The 16,431-nt window shown below is 39.7% G+C and overlaps 1 protein-coding gene across 1 annotated transcript in view; it reads left to right on the forward strand.

The window, feature by feature from the left end:
- ERC2 (ELKS/RAB6-interacting/CAST family member 2) overlaps window positions 1-16,431 on the forward strand; it is a 617,894-nt gene that overhangs the window by 106,333 nt on the left and 495,130 nt on the right. The window contains exons 4-5 of the mRNA XM_018556277.1: window positions 10,911-11,066; window positions 14,167-14,334. Of these exons, the coding sequence (XP_018411779.1) occupies window positions 10,911-11,066; window positions 14,167-14,334 (324 nt within the window). The remainder of the gene's footprint in view (window positions 1-10,910; window positions 11,067-14,166; window positions 14,335-16,431) is intronic.

Below are 16,431 nucleotides of genomic sequence, written 5' to 3' on the forward strand. Positions count from 1 at the left end.
ATGGATGGCACCACTTACAGTTGAGGAAAACATTTAGGGCTTGTCCATAAACATTTTCATTTATGCAGAGTATGGTATAGGTAGTAGTAGTATTTAGCCACATTCATTTGGGCTTTTTCTGTAATGTTAGTCCCTTTTCACATAAACACCATCCATTTTGATCAGCATAAGATCCATGCATGTATCCCCTGCTGATTGGAGCAGAATTGAACAGATGTCACTCTTGCGTCATCTATGGCCTTTCAGCTTTTTCCTCCACCTTGAAGGAAAAACCTGATATGTAAGGACCACTGCTAGGTCTATGGGGAGTTGAGTGTCTGGTTACATCTGATTACCTCTGATCCGTCACGATCACATCGGCCAGAACAGAGCTTCCTTTTTTCCAGACCTTGATAGACTTACTCTATATATCTATATCTATATTATATATATATACGTATATATATATATATAATTATTTTGGAGCTGTTCGCCTGCCTGAGGTTTTGTAATTCAGCCCCTTCCATTTCATAGATTTAAGGCTAGTGTTGACGGGTTTTGGGCTTGTCTTAGCAGGGGGTAATCAGATGTAAATGGATGCACATCCGTTTACATCACATTCACAATAGAATTACATTGGGCTTCCAATCAGACCTGCCTAAAAAAACTGATAGGTGGAACTGATCAGACTACCTGTGTGAAAAGGGCCTTAAAGATCTTTTGCTCCTTATCTAAGCAGCTTCTTCAGAACTGGGCCCTAAATGAGTAGCAAATTAAATATTGTAGAACAGAGTTGAGTCCTCTCTCCACCCTAGCCTTTTGACTAGACAGTAATAAGAGTAGAGCAGGCTGATCATTCATCTCTTTGCTCTCTCTGCTCTGTCTTCCACTCAACATTTTTCCTTGTCAGCACCTGATTTGCTTTAAGTCCTGCCCCTCCCCTTTTCCATTCTGAGTACTGTTGCACAGAAGCATGCAAGAGGTCGATAACAAGTTGAATGCAGATACCCAAACTAGTTGCATTTAAAATAATACAGCTAACCAATGTATTAACGATTGCAGAACTGCATTAATATTTGCCTGGAGTTCAGCTTTAACCTTCTTTTCCAATGCTAAGAGATACATTGTTTATAAATGTAGTCTTTTTCAGTTTTAGCTCTTAGAAAGTGTATAAATCTGTTCTGACATTTATGAAATGTAGCTGATATTTTATTTGAGTATGATGCAAAGTACCCCGATGCATTATTAGCCTGTAGCTCTTGCAAACCTCTATATCGTTTTGAGTGTAATGCTTGAATTTCATTATCTAAATTCCATCACGGCACCACTAATGAATAGAGCTGTTTCGATTTCATGTCATAATCATTCCCCCCGTCTTTTACCACGAATCGCTGCTATTCCCTCCCTTCAGCGCTACTGTAATTTAGCTTTTGGTGTTTTTGATTCCATGCCAAAAGTCCTTCATAGTTATGATTACAAGGCAGAACCGATGACTTGAATGTGCTGTAACTGGAGAATCGAAATGAATATGAATCTGTGGTTTTACCTTACTCCTTGTAGAGATCTCCGTCTTTGTGCTTTGATCCAGATTTTATTTGGCAGGTAAGTTGAAAGGTTTGTGTGTGCGCGTTATGTTCCTTTTTTCCCCTTATTTCCTTATAATCCTGTGTGTGCGTGTGTGATGAATTGATTTCTTTGCTTGGACTTTCTTTTTCATTTGCGCCATCTGCACATCCTATGTAGATAGAGGGTTTTTTTTTAATCTACGATGCAAAAATGGTCAAGCCGTAGAGAGAAATCTCCTGCACCTGTAGGCTGCAGCTATATTAAGGTGGAAAGCTGAATGGCCAGTTGAAGAAACTCTTTTCCAACAACTGTAGTCAATAGTCGTTATAGGTTTTCAGCAATTCCTTCACTAAAGGTGCCCATACACCTTACGATTATCGTATGCGATCGACTTTTCGTACGACAATCGTAATGTGCGAATAGAGTTTCCGACCGATAGTACTGTACAATCGTACGACTTTTGACGTTTGGAGCAACACTGGATCAATAGGGTTGCTCCAAGTCACTTCAGGCTGGTACGGCTGAAATCAGCCGTACCAGCCGGAAGTTAATAGCCGAACAGCGTTCGGCTCACTTCACTTCAGGTCGGTCTTTCACTCGGCTGCCTACGGCAGCTTAGTGAATAGACCCCATAGTGATACCCTCATAATCTGCTCCATCAGATGTTTAAAAAAACACTCCTCACACTAAAGTTTCAAGGCACAACAATACTCTTACTGGTATTTAACCCCTTCATGACTGAGGCCTTTTTTTTCATTTTTTGTACCCATGTTATATTCCAAATTTTAGGCCTGAAAATTACTTAAAACCCCCCAACATTATATATTTTCTACTACTTTTTGTTAAAAGTCAACAGCTAAACCATCTCTAACCTCTCTCTCTAGTGGTTGACCTAAACCGATACTCCTCTAATGAGGGAATTAAGTAGGTCTCAGGGAATAAAATGAAGTACCAATCAGTTTTTTATAAACTGTATAGTAAAAAGACAAATTTAGGTTTGTTAGAAAAACACACAAAGTTCCCCTCCCTAGCCCCCATACACACCTGAGCCACGCTCACGAGTACTTACCTCATTCAGCGCTGGCTTTCCCAATTTTCTGGAGCCCTTTCTGTAAAAATCTAGAGCTGGACTTCCCATGACTGTGCTCTAGCATCCCATCGACTTTAATGGGATGTACTCATACTGCAGGAGCAATGACGACACAATTTGGTAAAGCTCCACCCCTTTTGTCATGTGATTGTTTTAGTATGTTGTTAAAAGTGCCTATATCATTCAAATATGTGAAGCGGTGCTGTCACCCAATGCAGTGAACACATGTGTGCAAAAACCAAATTCAAGTTCACTCTTATATGTGTTTTTTGCACACGTTATTTGTTTACTGCGTTAATGCAGGTCCATGCAGCCAATTTAAGTGAGCAGCTGTAAGGACGAACACCCAGTAATCTAGCGCAGAAGTCTCTATAGAAAATTGGTAAAAGTGCCTGCTGCCCACCATGCAGTGTGGTGACCAATGTAGATAAGATAGTTGCACAAAGTGACCGCCATGGATTGCACTGTGCAGAACCTCAGAAATTTGAAGATAAGCCACCTGCACTCCAAAAAGAAAATTTAGTTTATATAACATTGCATCAACCAACATTTCAAACATTTCAGGGCCACGCAGTGTCCTTTTCTCAGGGAGACACAGTGAGAAATGTGTATAGTCCACTCTTCATGCATTTGTCACTGTTTCACCCTGAGCAAGGAACCCTGCGCGGCCGGCAGCAGTGGAAATTTTTAATTTTGACTGATGCAATGTTATTTGCAATAAACATTATTTTAGTAAAAACTAATGCTATAATGCACCATTGGAGGCTTCATTGGTGCATTTAGGAAAAAGAATGAAAGTATATATCAGACAGAGTATCACAGGCAAATGTTGCCATGTCTTTACAAATGTTAAGTTTGCTGTACACTGAGCAAAGTTTGGCTGGTTTTTCATGAACCAGCTGAAATTCACTCAATGGGTGGCCCTTTCGGCATCCTTCCACCTGACATCTTTCGATAAAAAAAATCAAAGGGAAATACTTGGCCGATCATTGACTACAGCCAGTCATTCACCACACCCCATACATTTTATTGAGCTCACATTTATTTTTTACTGCCAGGACAGATGTTTCCAGGTGCCTGATATTATGCCTCCACACATGAGGACATTCCCTTTAAGAAAGTAGTGAAATCAGATTTTTATAATGAGCATTTCATATTTAATTTAACATTTAATTTGGTGATAAAGATTGATGACCCATTATATCTGGGTCATGGTTTTCCTACTGGTATCTGCACATCTTTTGCAGAAAGGGCAATGTATGTTGATGTCTGTATATTGAATCTGTGTGCAATATTTTGAATTTGAATGTGTTAAGTGTGTCTCTTCTATAGCCCCAGCATATCTGGGCGGAGATTAGTTTGTGGTTTATAATGCATGCAATAAGCAGCTCTTCCATTCAATGTGTTTTGGTAATCTTGGTGTTTTTCTAATCTTGAGTTACTACCAACTTTCCCTTTGTTTATGCAGCTGAATATCTTCTCTGGTTACCTATATATTTATTTATTTTGACTTTTTTTGAAGCATGCTCGCTAGAACAATTATTTTTATTAACTCTTTGTTAGAAAGAACCAGTCACAAACAGACATTTGTAATAATCTAAATCTCCAAACTTGAATTGTTACAATAGTGTGGCCTTACATCTTAGGGTTAACTGTTTGTCCCATTTTTTATATGCATTCTCTTCCTGTCACATCAGAAGTATCAGCACAGTGGAGGCAGCTCCCCACAGAGAGGTTAACTTAGTTACTGCCTCAACTTAGTGCTGATTACATATACTCATAAAGCTTTGAAAAATGGCACACAGCAATTAAGAAAGCTAAAGACTAAAACAGGACTCAGAAACTTCTAATTGCCAAATGTATCTACTTTTTCACTGCATGCCCCATGTGCCCCACATACATGACTGATGCTCTGAGAGGCCGTTGCCATATTTGAATGTCTGTTGCTGTCTTCTTCCTTTAACATGACCTGTTCACTGCCTTTGCAGTCATAGATTCCTATGCATGCCCACATGGGTTGTGGTAGAACCAAAATCAAACTGCACAGTTAGGGATTGTAAAAACCTGAGCAATCATGAGGCTCCTGTAATCCCTACACTGGAATACAAATACATGGCTCTGCATATTTCTAGAGAATTCCAAGTGCTGCAAAAGGTCACATGACCAGGAGTCCAGGAGTTCAAATCTTGCTTCATTTGACTGATTGGTATCACCCTGGCATCATCAGTGTTCATTCCAGCTTTTCACTGATGCCATTGAGATCTGTGTGGTGTGTATGCAATGCAGTGTTTTTCATCGGCATAGAAGGCTAAGCTGAGGTTAAAGAGAAAATTAAGCGAAACCCGTAGAATACAGAAATAAAGGATTTGCTGCAAAAAAATATTTTGAGGTTAAAGTTCCACTTTACAGTTACCCTCCTTCAGCAGCCCAGAGAGAGTGCCAGTTTTTAGGACAGTGCTGGAGTAGAAGATAGAACATTATGTGGGGCTCTGTAGCTCCACAAGGAGCCTGTGTTTCTGCTGTAAAAGTTAGAGAATTCAACGTAGAAGCTCCCAGCTATCATGAAAGGTAACTTTGCTGTTGTAACAATTTAAGAGGGAAGATTCAGTTTATTAAAATAGCCATTCTTGACTGGTTCTTTCTAAACCATAACAGTAAATCCTATTTCTGCTTTATCTTGACATAACTCAAATTATTAACACTGCATGTTTTAATTCTGAATTCTAATTTGTTACACACACCATACTACAGTAACTATGGAGGGTGATGTATTAGACGTCCTAATCCTGATCTGTCAGATATCTTACCAGCTAAAGGTAGCCATGCATTTGGAATTAAAAACTATGCACACAGTTACAACATGGATTGATCCCTATCCTACCAATTGGACCACAAGATATGTGCTGAATAGGAGCCTTAAATATCACTATAATCAGATTATATCTCTTATCCAGTCTACCACTTCCAGACCTGTCTGGCTAGTCAGTTACTCTGTTTCTTTTTGCTCTATGCATTTGGATTTAAACATTCCTAGTGGATATGAGAAACAAAAAGATAATGGAATAAAATTGCATTGCCACAATTCACAGCCCATTGACAACAGTAGGATACATTTACATATGCCTGCATTGATAATCAGTTCCAGACTACTGGTGGGGTGACTTTAGCTGATGCCAGAAGGATTGATAGGTCTAAGCATAGTTGACCCTCTTAGACTTGACTTGGCCTCAATTGACTCTTTACAACAGAAAATGTAACTGTATTCTATAATCATGCTAGATTTTTTTATTAATTGTATTTTAATTAAAATAGTATTGCAAGTATTAAAATAGTATTGGCAAGGTTAGGTCTTATGAACAGATGCGAGCTAATAACTTTTATATTCTCTGGCTGCTTTGAGTTTGCAGCGTGGCACTGCAGCCAGAGTGTAGAGAAAAGATAACGTAGTGGTGGATTTCCCAACAGCTCATTATCATCCAGTGATGATTGTGTGAAGTAATCATCCAATATGATTACTTCACACAATCATGCATATATTTTATTATTTTTGCTTAGGTAAATTTTTTAATAAGTACAGACTTCCCTTGGCTATTTGTGGTTTGCTTCAGATTGGTTGAGGCGTTTCATGCTGAGAGGTCCCACTTACATCCAAAGACAAAATGTTGTCTAATTTTGGATGGTTTAAAGACTTGCTATACTTTTTGTTTCCCGTCTGTGTCTCATTGGGGAGATTTCCCCTTATTAGTGTCAGGTAGACTTTGCAAGAAGTGATAGGAAATTTCTCAAGAGTGAGAAAGATACAGATTTATACAGAAGTGACTGGGACAAGTGGCCTCATTGGAACTTTTCCTTCTGTGGCTGTTATGGTGAAAACTTTTTGGATTTTCCCTCATTTTCAGTCTGGGTGATAACGGCCACCAGTACATACACTGAGTGGCCAGATTATTATGACCACCTGACGTTTGTAGGCAAATTAGCTATAATTTCGCGCTGAAGTTGCGAGAGGGCCAGACCATTATAAATAGGGAAGCAGGTTGTTTACCACGACAGTGGGGGTAAACAACGTGATTTAACAGCCTTTGAACGTGGTATGATTTTTGGCGCTCTGAGCCATGGAGCGAGTATCAGCGAAACAGCAGAATTCGTTAAATGTTCAAGAGCAGCTGTTGTTAAAGTGTTTAAAGACTGGACTGTGAGCCGAAAATCTGGGTCGGAACGTGCGAATTGTGGCCGTCAGCCACTAGTCAATGTTAGGGCAGAACAGAGAGTGGCAAGGCTGGTACAAGACAACAAAAGGGCAACAGTGCATCAAATTACTGCAGATCTTAATCAGGGATCCTCTCAAATGATCTCTGAACGCACTGTTCGCCGTACTCTGCATTGTATGGGATATGGAAGCCAAAGGCCTGTTCGAACCCCTTTGCTGTCTGCAGTTAACAAGATAAAACGTCTCCAATGCGCACATGAACAAAAGGATTGGACAGTCAAGCATTGGAAAAAAGTAATGAATCATGTTTCCAGAGTGAGAATTTGGCGTAAACCGCATGAAAGCATGCACCCCACATGCACGAGTACAACCCTTCAAGCTGGTGGGGGCAGTGTTATGGTTTGGGGCATGTTTTCCTGGCATAATTTGGGCCCTTTAATTCATGTGGAACAACGTCTGAATAGCACAACATACCAAAGTATCGTTGCTGATCAAGTTCATCCTATCGTGTTGATGGCGTATCCCAATGGAGATGGCTTCTTCCAACAAGACAATGCGCCATGCCATGGTGCTCGTATTGTGCGGGAGTGGTTTCAAGAACATGAGGAAGAATTTACCTTGCTTAGGTGGCCCCCACAATCACCAGATCTCAATCCAATTGAGCATTTGTGGGACGAAGTTGAAAGAGCCATCAGGCAGCTGGTTCCACAACCATCAAATCTCACAGAACTGGACAGTGCTATTCATCAGGCATGGTGTCAGATTCCTCGCATCACCTTTCAACATCTCATGGAGTCAATGCCAAGAAGAATCGCCGCAGTATTGAAGGCAAAAGGTGGCCCAAGGAAGTACTGATGGGGTGGTCATAATAATCTGGCCACTCAGTGTATAGTGAGGGTGAAACTCCCTATGGTGGACACAGAAATGTAAAACCCCTCTCTACTAACCAAAATGTAAAAACGTTCTGTCTTTAGATTTAACTTTTATTGTGTGCACATGCCTATTTCATTTCCAGGACAGATGTTTTTATACTATACCCCATTCTCTTTAAGAAATATTTAATGATATGGCAAAAACTGTCATACTCTGAACATTGAATTAATATCCTCCTTTCCTAAATGTCCATATTTTCACCTGATCCAGCCAAAGGTCTTTGTTTGTGGAGAAGGGTTAGGGAGAATTTTCGTTACGTGACATTTCCTCACTCCAAAGACGTTGTAATTGTTCTGTATAGCTAGATAAGAATTGGAAGAACTCTTTGAGATAACACAGGAAGTGTGCACAGGGCACAGGACAGCTCTTATTTTCTGGCATGATCAATAGGTGTTTTTTGAACAAATATACCAAAAATCCTTTAATGCTATACAGATTATATATGCTATAATGTATATTTAAAAGGAAGGAAAAAAAATAGTTGGGGTTTACATGCACTCTAATGTTTAGTTAATTAAAGGAGAACTATGGGGTTAAGTCTTTTCCCCATAGTTCTCCTTAGGGTAACAAACTAGCGTCCTCCCGTCACCCTAGGCTCAGTATACCACGAGCTGTAGCTCGCGGTATACTGAGACACCGCAGTATAACGCGTGCAGCTGCTCGCGGTATACTGAGACGCCGCAGCTGAAGCGGATCCCGACAATTGTGTCCCGGGATCCGCCCAGCTGTGTGACTGACAGCTGGCTCTGCCTATCTAAAGGCAGAGACAGCTGTACCCGCCCCCTCCCCCGTCCGTTCCGCCAGTCAGCGCTGGCGGATCGGAGCGGGGAGGGGGGAATCCAGCCCCTCCCCTGTCACGGCAGAGAACCGTGACAGGATCGAGAGGTGAGCGAACGCCGGTATGTGTTCGCTCACCTCCCGATCTACAGAGCCGACCTGTGACAGTCTCATTGTCACAGGCCGGCTAGAACTATGAGGTGAGTGAAAAGCACTCACCTCATAGTTCTCCTTTAAGTCTTGTACTACAGTTGCCTTCATGGCCATGATAGCCTAATTAATATTTATCTCGTAGTTTAATCTGCCTAGAATTAGGAATTTCACACCAACAACATTGTTTTATTTTTAATCACGGGTACTTCCAAATATTCTCACTTTCCCCAAAACTCTCCCAAGCTTCAGTATCTACAGGAATGGCAACTTGCTACCAGTTCTGTCTTTTGGTGACAGATCTGGGTAGCTTTTCAGAGCAGAACGTAATGTGTTCTGTTTCAGTTTTTGATTTTGGAATGTTGGCAGGTATGTTGCTGTAGAGTATTGTGGTTGTGCAGAGTATCATAGTTAAAGAAATACTTGAGTCAGTTTTGGAGTTGAAGCCTTGAAATTGCTCAAAATTTCAGATATTCACTTGGGGATATCTGTAGAGCATTAGGCCAGAAAACCGTCCTTTTTTATGGTGATCTGGGAGCCTCTTTAGCTAAACGGTTTGTAATGCAGTATTGATATTCCTAAACAAATACACTGTAGGTTCCTTGTTACATTCCAAATACAGGACACCTGATCTATCAAAGTACTAAATAGCTTCATATAGCCACCAGTGAGATGGAAACTGCTTTTAAAGTTTTGCCCATGCATGAAAAAGTAAAATGCCCCTTCCCCAACTTCATATACTCACCTTTGTTTTGCTCCCCAGCCACTATGTTTAACCTCCAATTAAGAAAATACCTGGTACTTCCATACCTGGTACTTTCATACCATGTATGGTAGAGTATGTGACTCACTCCTCTTCCTAGCATTTGGCAGCAATGGTGGTTGGCCAACTGCTAGTACATAGGGGTGAGGAAATAGTCCTAGGAAGTGACTTGGAGCTTACATATGGTTACTTGTCCTGCTTCCCAATGGATGAATGGAGCAGTGGGGGAGAGAAAGGATGTTAGCTATGGTGCGGGAAAAGCACAAGTTCACATTCAATTGGATATCACAAACAGGGTCTTCCAGCCCACAAGGTGAGTTGACCGGGATCTTGCTGCAATAAAATTCAGACAACTCAGATTAAAGAAAATTGAGTGGACTTTGTGACTTTAGCATAGCTGTAGTGTAGGGTAGCCACCAAAGTTTTCAGATTGGTTTTAATATGTTACATGGAGTTGCTTTGGTTAATACAATTAGTGGAGATTGTGCACAGTTATTATTAATCATTAAACAATTATTGTTAATCATTACCTTCACCAGTGTTTCTTAATGTTACTGATGTCTAAACCCCATACGTAGGAACAGAGAGTTGCCAAGCCCAGCAATATATTATGTTATACCACACAATGTATAGGAACGTTAGTAGAACATGTAAAATGTGTATGCTTTCAAAGCAGCCTTTTATGTTTTTATAATGAAATGCATCTGCTCCAGTTTTTTAAATGAAATGTACTTTTTTTTGCTTAAAACAGAAACTTTAATTTGGAAATTTAATCAGATAGAAGTTTCCCTTGAATTTATCACTTGCAGAAGAACTCTGTGTACACATTCTGCTCAGCACCACCTAACATTACTACTTAATTTCTGAGCATGGCATGAACTCTGTGATCTCTATAACTCATATACTGACTTTTTTGCTGACCTTTCTTTTTACACTGCTTTCTAACCTGTGTAATATCTTTTATATATATTGTATTGTTGTCTACAGTAAAATTCCTTTAATTCAAAATAGGATAATGCAATAGTATTGGGATGTCATTCTTGGCGAAAAGACTGTTTGCAAAAATACTACCAGTCAAGACAATAAAGGATCTCAATGAACCCAAACATCACTGAAAGAAGGGCAACTTAGTGTGAGCTTTACACGAGCTGACTAAAATCAAATACAAACAATGTGGTAAGCTAGCATTCCCTATTAGTTTTCAGTGGCATCTGAAAGGTGTGCAGGGATTTCAACCTGTGCATTGTTCCAGTTATCAAGATATCAGTCCAAAAAAAATGGGGACTACATCACAGCACATTCCAAGATTATCCCATTGATTTTGTCATCATGGATCGGAATTTTCACAGCATTTCACGTATCCTAATTAAAGGAATTTTACTGGACTGCATAATTACTTGCTGGTCCATATTTTATGTATGTGGCATATTTTTTTCCTTGCATAGGACACCAAAATTGCATCTCTTGAAAGAAACATTCGAGACCTTGAAGATGACATCCAAATCATAAAAACAAATGGTATCCTGAACACAGAAGACCGGGAGGAGGAAATCAAACAGATGGAAGTTTACAAAAGTCATTCAAAGTTTATGAAAAGCAAGGTATTTTTTTCAAGTGATTTAGTCGGATAATACAATTATTTATAGGCTGTTCTGTAGGTTTTACGGGTTTTAAAGGTTGTTTATTTCTATATATCATTTATATGACATGCTTCTTACTAAGGGTATGTTTATGAAAGAATATGTGTATTTTTAGCACAATTTAAATCTTTTAATGTAATCAGGAAAATCAAGAAAGTTTGCAAACATAACCTTTTAGCTGGGGTTCCCAGATACAGTGGTGCCTCAGTTCACGAACGCTTCTGTTCGTGAACAGGAAGTTGGGCAAAATTTTGCTTACGTTCGCACAACCGCAGCCATCTTCCCTGCTCTGACACATGGTCATGGCTTCCTCTGGTCGAGATCGCGGCCTGATCACAGTTTGATTCAGTTCGCGACCAGAATCGTAGAACGAATTAAGTTCATGAACCGAGGCACCACTTATCTCTACTAAAAGCCTTAACAGTATATTAGTTCAGATTTCTTGTTTGCGGGATAATAAAAGCATCTGCAGACTGCTTAGATACAAGGATAGATTTAACAGAGAAGACATCTCTAACTTTTCTCTGGATCAATGGTTCTCAACTTTATTGAGACCAGGGCCCGGTAAATTCTTCCAAAATCTTGCATGCCCCAACATTAAAAAGAAAATGTATACACATACAAAGAAAGTTTTGGAATGCGAAATATGTATTTAAAATATATTAAAAATAAATGGCATAGTCAATTGAAAAATACAAGTTACTGTAATTTAAATAGATAAATAGATATTTAAATTTAAATAGGTAATTTATATTTAAATAGATACAATGACAAAAATTAAAGCTTATTTTTTCTCCTTCTTGCAATATCACTGTCATATTGGATAGACTTGTGATACAATTCAATCCAATATGCACTCCCATGCAGTAAATCTTTAGGGCTCATTTATACATATACAGTCCCATGGCTGGCTTTAAGCACACATTTAAACCTGTGTTAAAGTGCAATGCTTCAAGGCAGCCCATTCATTTAATTGGGCTGCCAACGCATCAAAACGAACCTAAAAATTGGACCTGCACCATTTTTTAAAAAATGAGTGCAGTACAACGCTTGATAGTGCATTACTGTGTATTGCCAAATGCAACGGGGCAGCACAAAATGCAGCAAATCTCAACCATAAAAAATAGAAAGCAAAAATAAGCTTAAAAGAATTGTCTGTACTCACTGTGGGTCATGGCCTGTGTGAAATTCATAATGCCGTGTCTGTTTACACACAACACGTGCTATGACAAATGGCAGCGTAAATGAATGAAACAGCTACAGTCCCTCAGTTCACTGAGTGTATCGGGTACTGACGATGGATAAAAAGACCATGCTCACAGTTGTCATTTTATCCCAAAGGTGTTCAGAAGGGTCAAACTTGTTGAACCATGGGCATTATGATGCTGGAACAGAAAATGATCTTCCCAAACTGTTGCAACAAGGCTGCAAGCACACAAATGTCTAAAACATATGCTGCAGCAATAACATTGATTTGGCAGGGTGTCTTCATACCCTTGGCCATATAGTGTAGGGTGGAATTTCAGGTGTCCACAAACTTTTGACTTTATAGTCTATATCCTTGGAAGCCTTCCAGAACTTCCATGCACAAAACACCTCAACAAACCTCTTTCAGTCTGAAGGAGAGTGGTTCTACTTTGTGATGCTTCTGGACTAGCACAAGACAGTAAGCCTAGCTGTTGTGTGTAGTAAATTCATGTTGGTTGTTTCTTTTTGATTAAAATTCATGAGATAGGGATGTGACTGACCAGAAAACCAAAGTTCCTATGAGAGTTGGTTAGAGACGGGATATTTACAAATTGGTCAGGAATACTCTATAGAAACATTCTTACTTCACTTTCTAATGTATATTTCCAATTCCTTCTTAAATTTAATTAATTAAAATATTCTCAGCAAGTTTTCTCAGGTTATAAGACAAAGCTCTCATTTCAACCGCCTCTTGTCTCTTAAGGGCTCATTCAATGGGTGTGCATGTCCGTACAGCGTGCCTGCCCGTAAAATGACCTGATCCCAGAAGGGACTGGTGCTGCGATTACACATGGTTACACGTACACCCGAACCTGCACATCCTGAGCTGTTTTACCTGCTGGAGATTTGTGATTCTAACCACCGAGATTGAAACCTGGTCGTGTGTGGCAGGGGAGGAGGTCACTATGTCGCCCAGAAGAAGGGACCCTGTGTGAAACGTTGGCTGTATGACGCATGTGACAATCCAATAAAAAGTGCTTATACTTTTTGCACATATCATCGAGTGCTGGTGACTTCTATTATGGATTATATCTATTAGGGCAGGGGAGGAGTCCTGATTTTACTTTGCTGCAGTTCAGTGGTACCTACAGGTCTTGTTCCTCCTACAGTATGTGAATTGAAAGTGAAAGGAGAAGCAGAAGAGGGATGAGCTCACCTCAAGGATATAAGCATTACGTCTCCCAAAAACGTCAAAATTCTCATCTCACCCTTATCTAGATAAATATACAAAACAAAATTATATAGGGCTTTCTGAGATGAAAATAAAAACCACAATAAAATCAAACTATTTTAAAAAGATTTACAAAGTATTCTATGTCAGTAAAAATATTTTGTAAACCATTTTAAACTGGTTTGATTCTATTGTGGTTTTACTTCTCATCTCAGAAAGCCCTATATCATTTAATTTTTTTTCCTTTATATTAGCATGCCACTTGCCTGCAGCACAACAGATTGGCTCCATGTGATGCTTCTCTCTCCTCTAGGCTGAGCTCTGCTGTGCAGGGATTGCAGGTCTGATACCAATTCAAATGCAGGTACTTGCATTAACAAATACATGATTAAGGAGGGGTAAATGAAAAGAGAGCTGAATTATGTGTGTCTTATATGTGCCTGATGAGCTAATTGCTGTTGCTGCTGATATTGAATGTGAAAGGTTAGTGCCCCCTTAGCTAGATCCTGGACTACAGCACAGGCTGCCCCAATTATACTCCGGCACTGCTCTATGTTATTGAATAAGCCAACACATGTTCCCGTTTGTAATTGTTAGAAAAATGGTCATAATTAATTATTTTAAAATATTATCATTCTACAGATTGACCAGTTGAAGCTGGAACTGTCAAAGAAGGAATCTGAACTTCTTGCCTTACAAACCAAGCTGGAAACTCTTGGCAATCAGAATTCAGACTGCAAGCAACACATTGAAGTACTTAAGGAATCTCTTACTGCCAAAGAACAGAGGGCTGCGATCCTTCAGACAGAGGTATGCCTATTCGCCGACTGCAATGCCCTCATTAATCACGTGCTATATTACGACTCTACTGTAACCCATTCTGACAGATTAAGTAATTGTTTTTTTATTGGCCTCTACTATGAGAAAAAGGCTGAAATGACTATTAGGCCAAATGGAATAACATTACAAAGTGGGACTTGAAGGAGGTATTGGCTTTTAGCACAACTGGGCACAGCTGTTTATTGGTATAATTGGTAAAGGTAGCCAGAATGTGCAAGTGATAGAATATATGCAAAACTTAAATAGCAGTTAAGCTGGAAAATGTGAAAACTAATTTTTTTTCGAAGATTGCTAAGAGTTGTTGTTTTCTCAGTAGTGTCTTCAAAATCTTTTGTTGACCTAATCCCTTGCGCAGAAATCACGGGGGATATTTCCGACAAAGCCTTGCCACTGGCATTGACGCAAAGTAACGTAAGTTCAGGAAGGGGTTCTGCGAAGCAGTGTTTCTAACCATGATTAAAGTACATGATAGCCATACCTTAAATACATATTAGTTTGCTATAGCACTGTGTATCCTAAATAATTGTTTTTTGTTTTTTTTTAAACAATGCTTTTTTATCTTGGTTTTATCCATTGCTGAATATCAGCACTTCTGATTTTTGCAGCTACTTCATGTCTTCATGCATTTACTCCTCAATCAACTTCTGCATGGCATTTCTTACAGTGGGTTTCTTGATGGTGAAAACATTTCTGTGCAGTAAGAGTTGGCATTGAAGCTTGTAGCCACCACCGGGAGAGAAAGTGATGGGTTGGCAACACTGGAAAACAGTTGGGAAGCATGAAAAGAGGGTTGTCACCCTATAACAGGAATTATTTTATTTTAAAAGCTGGTGTAAAGAAGACTAACAATTACTTTTGGAATCACTTTAAAATGTTATAGCTTTTGTTTTTTTTGAGAATTTAGTGATTGGTTTAGTATATGCTTTAAGTTAAACAAGTACCCCCTGGTGTGGTTCACCTTATATGAACTTCCCCCTGACACATATACATTTATTACCAGTACCCCAGTAACAATTTAGTTTTAAATAAATACATACAAATATTAAATAAAAGAACCTTTCAGAATTTCCTCTGGGGTACATATACCACTGGTTAAGAACATGCTCTATAGAGCAGTAGCTGTGTTCTTTGACCCAGGACCACCAGTAGTAAGTTGACACAGCATCCAGTCCTGTTTCTAGGTTGTTAGCGTTATAATTATGCACCAGTGCATAGCCTTAAAAAAAGGCAAGATTTAAATAAAAGCAATGACAAGGGTTGGGAGGAACTAGACCATTGCCATTGGTGCTTTTTTATTACAGTGTTGCCTCCGCTGCTCATACCGTTGGCTGTGTTATAGTTATAACCCCTGTAACGCTCACTTTTCCTGAACAGCTTAGTCAGCAAGTAAATATGATTAAAAATATAGAGGCATTTGAAATAAAAAAAACCCATAAAACTTATTACTATGATGTAATTTAACAGGATACAAATTATTTTTGTTGATAGTGGTCCTTTGAAGGAGAACTATGAGGTGAGTACTTTTCACTCACCTCATAGTTCTAGCCGACCTGTGACAATGAGACTGTCACAGGTCGGCTCAGTAGAACATACCGGCGTTTGCTCACCTCTCGATCCTGCCACAGCTCTCTGCCGTGAAGGGGAGGGGCTGGATTCCCCCCTGACTGGCTACAGCTCGCGGTATACTGAGCTGAGGGTGACGGGAGGACGCTAGTTTGTGTCCTCCCGTTACCCTAAGGAGAACTATGAGGAAAAGCCTTAACCCCATAGTTCTCCTTTAAAGGCAGACAGTTGTTAGGGGAATTCACAGGCTGGTTGTTAGGAGACCCTATTCTTGACAAACTTCCCTTTGACCAATAAACAGAACAGCTCACCCTAGTTCAGCCTTTCTCAACCAGTGTGCTGTGACACCCTGGTGTGCCTCCTGGCCTCCTCAGGGGTGCCTCGAAATTTGGTGGTAGTAGGACTGTAATGTGAAGGGGGGAATGGAAACTGATGTGAAAGGGGACGACGACTCTGAAATGAAAGTAGGGCTTCTGATTTGAAAGGTGGGGGGGGGGGGGGGGC

This window comes from Nanorana parkeri, unplaced genomic scaffold (assembly GCF_000935625.1).
Source record: "Nanorana parkeri isolate BGI_ZX_2015 unplaced genomic scaffold, ASM93562v1 scaffold231, whole genome shotgun sequence".
NCBI classification, from domain to species: Eukaryota; Metazoa; Chordata; class Amphibia; order Anura; family Dicroglossidae; genus Nanorana; species Nanorana parkeri.